Source organism: Aptenodytes forsteri, unplaced genomic scaffold (genome assembly GCF_000699145.1).
Source record: "Aptenodytes forsteri isolate BGI_AS27 unplaced genomic scaffold, ASM69914v1 Scaffold679, whole genome shotgun sequence".
Taxonomy (NCBI): domain Eukaryota; kingdom Metazoa; phylum Chordata; class Aves; order Sphenisciformes; family Spheniscidae; genus Aptenodytes; species Aptenodytes forsteri.
Genome location: NW_008795924.1, coordinates 1 through 3,850, shown reverse-complemented (window position 1 = coordinate 3,850; position 3,850 = coordinate 1). Strand labels below are relative to the sequence as shown.

The 3,850-nt window shown below is 64.2% G+C and overlaps 1 protein-coding gene across 1 annotated transcript; it reads left to right on the top strand.

Moving 5' to 3' along the window:
* Nucleotides 1–185: 185 nt before the first annotated feature.
* Nucleotides 186–3,003, top strand: AIRE (autoimmune regulator; the record flags this gene model as incomplete). The annotated part of the gene is made up of 10 exons (XM_009284992.1): nucleotides 186–326; nucleotides 425–599; nucleotides 707–859; nucleotides 965–1,036; nucleotides 1,382–1,449; nucleotides 1,639–1,749; nucleotides 2,074–2,189; nucleotides 2,262–2,471; nucleotides 2,567–2,663; nucleotides 2,881–3,003. Coding segments are annotated over exons 1-10 (1,266 nt in total), but the record flags the coding sequence as incomplete, so codon positions are not given.
* Nucleotides 3,004–3,850: the final 847 nt, after the last annotated feature.

Below are 3,850 nucleotides of genomic sequence, written 5' to 3'. Positions count from 1 at the left end.
GGGGGCACCCCCACGCCAGCCGGGGGGCCCAGCCAGTGGCGGGAGGGGTGATCTCAGGTTACGCAGCCTCGTACAGAAATGAGTGGGGCCGCAGGATCGTGACGAGGTTCCCACTGTTGGCGGCTGGGGCTTATTAAAGGGGAGCGTCGGGGCGGGCTGCTCAGCCCTGGCAGTGTCCCCGCAGCATGGCGGGACTGGGGAGTGAGGGAGACCTGCGGCACCTGCTGAAGCTGCACCGCACTGAGATCGCCATGGCAGTGGACGACGTCTTCCCGCTGCTGCATGGCCTGGCTGACCATGATGTTGTCCCCGAGCATGTCTTCAAGGTGAGGTCATGGGGTGGGAGATGATGTCCGTGCCGCAGGGACTGGGGCTGGCTGGCGGCACCGGGATGTGTGCCGATGGGCCACGGTGGCACTGGCAGGAGACGCTGAGCCGGACAGAGCGGGAGGGCTCCCACCGTGCTTTCCACGCGCTGCTCACCTGGCTGCTGGGCCGCGATGCTGCTGCCGTCCGTGACTTCTGGGCTGTCCTCTTCAAGGACTACAACCTGGAGCGGTACACCCGGCTCCGGCCCCTCCGCGGTGCCTTCCCCAGAGGTAGGAGGGGGACGGACCGGGGGGACTGGCACCCCAGGGGGCTGCCAGAGGGCAGGGGTGACGCCTGGGGCCAGTTGTGCCTGTCCCTCTCCCTGTCCCCTTTGCAGAGGTGGAGCTGGGCCGGCAGCGCCGTGGCAGGCGCCTCTCCCCCAGCCCCACAACGCCAGCCCTGCACAGACCCCAAGGCAAGAGGAAAGCCCCCGAGGACCGGGATGGGGCTCGAGTGGCGCAGCCCTCCCCGCGGCACACCGCCAGCCCCGGTACAGAGACCCAGAGTGGGATGGAAATGGGGTGGGGCGCTGGAGGTGTCCCTGAGGTGCAGTGGGGTGCTGTCCCCCCCGATGCCCACCCTCACAACCCCACAGGGCCCCTGGCAAAGGCAAGGACTGTGAAGAAGCCAGAGGGCATGGATGTCCCCCGCACCCCTCGTGCCAGCGGTGAGTGCCGAACCCCCCCTGGGGCAGTGTCTGCCTGTGCACCCTGTTTGCCTGCAGTTGAGGGCAGGGGCGGCTGCCCGCCCTGCTGAGCCGCCCCCCTGCCTGCAGCCCTGCAGGCAGTGGCCGCCTCGGTGCAGAGAGCAGTGGCCGTGGCGGGCAGTGAGGTGCCTATCACTCGCGGGGCCGTCGAAGGCATCCTTATCAAACACGTGTTGGAGCCAGGTAGGTGCAGCCCAGTCCAGCTGACCTCCTGCCCAGTTTAGCTCCCAAATTCAGAAGCCACCCCCAGGCAGGGGGGTGGTGGGGAGGGGGCCCCACTGGAGTGGCTCTTGGCCTCTCTTGCAGGCAGCTCCAAGATGGGCAGCAAAGCTGGGGACGAGCCATATGCCCCGGCCATCTGCGAGGAGCCAGGGGTCAGGAGCAGAAGCCGCAGCCTGAAGCCACCCACCCGGCCCAAGGCATCCCAAAGTGTATGCTGCACCCCCCAGCACCTGCTTTCACCCCTCCTTTGCAGCTGCCTGAGGCTGCAGTGGGGGATTGTCCCTGCCTGGCAGCATGGCCATGGCCTGGGGGCATCCCACTGCACCAGGCTGTCCCAGCAGCTCCCCCAAACCCCTTTCATGTCTCACCTGCAGAGCGGGGAGCCCCGACTGCACCCCCAGGGCCGGCTGCCAGCGCCTGCCATTCACACCCAGGACCTCACCCCCCACCAGGTGAGCCCCAGCATGTCAGCACCCTGAGAGTCACCTGGTGAGCTGGGGGCTGTTGGGGTGTCCCTGGCATGCCCCTTTGGTCTGGCTGAGCACAGGCAACCTGGGGCTCAGCTGATGAGGGTCACCAGGCCTGAAAGGGGTTGGTGTGTTTGGTGCGGGGTGGGTGATGTGGGGGTAGATGGGTGCGGTGCGGGGTGGGTGATGTGGGATGGGGCGGGGGTCCCCTGCCAGCACAAGCCCTGCCACAGCCATGGGTGCAGACTGTCCGCCGGCGCCACCCAGGGTGGTGGTGGCAGTGACCCCCTGCCCACTCCCCCGGGGCAGGAGAACGAGGACGAGTGCGCAGCGTGCGGTGACGGTGGCGAGCTCATCTGCTGCGACGGCTGCCCCAGGGCCTTCCACCTTGCGTGCCTGGTGCCCCCGCTGCCCCGTGTCCCCAGGTGAGCCCTGGGGTGCCATGGGGACCCTAGTGGCCCCTGGCTGTCCCTCACCACCCCACTTGTGCTGTGCAGCGGGACGTGGCAGTGTGGCTCCTGTGTGGCAAGTGCAGCTGAGCCAGGCCAGCTGGGGGAGGCAGATGTGGCTGCGGAACGACCCCCCGAGATCCCAGGGGAGGAGGCATGCGGCACCCGGCGGGGTGGAGGTGACAGGAGCGTCTGCGGCCGCTGCTTAACCCGAATCCCCACATCCCGACACTGCCCCACGGCCAGCGGGGACCCGAGGTGAGCCCCCCACCATCCCCCACATCCTGGCCTTAAATCCCTCTCCCTGGAGGGGGGCTGCCCTGATGGTCTGTGTCACCCCCCATCGATTGTAGGGGACTGCTGCTCTGCACATCCTGCATGGGCACCTTGGACACAGGCAGCCTGGAGAGCACTGCAATGACTGGCGACCACCTGCTACAGGCAGCGAAGGTCAGTACAACCAGTGCCCAGCCCCAGTGGAGGGAAACAGGCTGGGTGAGGTGGCAGTACTGGGTACGAAGGGCATGATGAAGAGCGATGGCTCAGGCTGGGTAAGGGATGGGCTGACTGTAGCTGGAGGTGAGGCAGTGAAGCTGTGCTGGAGGGGCCATGAGCTCAGGCTGCAGCAGGTGAGGGGTTGAACCTGGTCACCAGCCCTGACCCAAAGGGGTGCAGGCAGAGGGCAGGCAGGAAAGCTGGCAGGACATGTCTGCTCCCGCAGGCAGAGGATGGCTCCCCCGGCGGCGACCCCATGCTAAGCAGGGATGAGCTTGATGCGCTCCTGGGTGAGGTAAGGCACTCAGGGGGACACCAACAGGCAGAGTCAATCCACAGGGGACCACATCTCTGATGTGACCCACTGGGTGACGTCAAGCCATGGGCAAGGCATGGAGAGCTGGGACAGCACAGGGGAGCAGGGAGTGGGATGGAACGGCAGAGTGACCCCCTGGGGCTGTCCCGCAGGGCGCCTGGGATGGGATCCTGCAGTGGGCATTCCAGAGCATGGTACGGCCTCTCGAAGACACCGATGGCCTCTTCGCCTAGTGCATGCTGCCATGGCAGCAGCCCCCACAGTACAGGCGATGCAGGAAAAGGCTGTGGGGTGGCTGTGGCGTGAGAAAGACAAAAGCAGCGCGGTGCCCTGAAAAAAGTTACACCATAAAACCAAGCAACACTGCCACTAGCTTGCCAAATTACACAGACAACTCCAAAAAGTAGGTTACTGCCAATGACTCTTGAAAAAGCATGTGCACAGGAAAATGATCACAAAAAACATGGAATGGGGAAGAAAAAAAAAAAAAAGGAACTTCAATAAACAGTGAAATAAAAAAACTTAGAACACAGAGGAAAGAAAAAGCATACAGCACCCACCAAACTGACCCTTGACAACACCCACCAAAAAACCCCAAAACAACTCCCTGCCCCCTCAACAAACTCCCCCCCAAAAATTAAGGCCACCATGGGCACCCTGAAAGGATCCCAAGCCAACAGCAAAAGCCTACAACACCCAGTATTCCCAGGCGGTCTCCCATCCAAGTACTAAACAGGCCCGACCCTGCTTAGCTTCCGAGATCAGACGAGATTGGCCGTTCTCAGGATGGTATGGCTGTAGGCACCAAACCCCTGCCCCGACAACA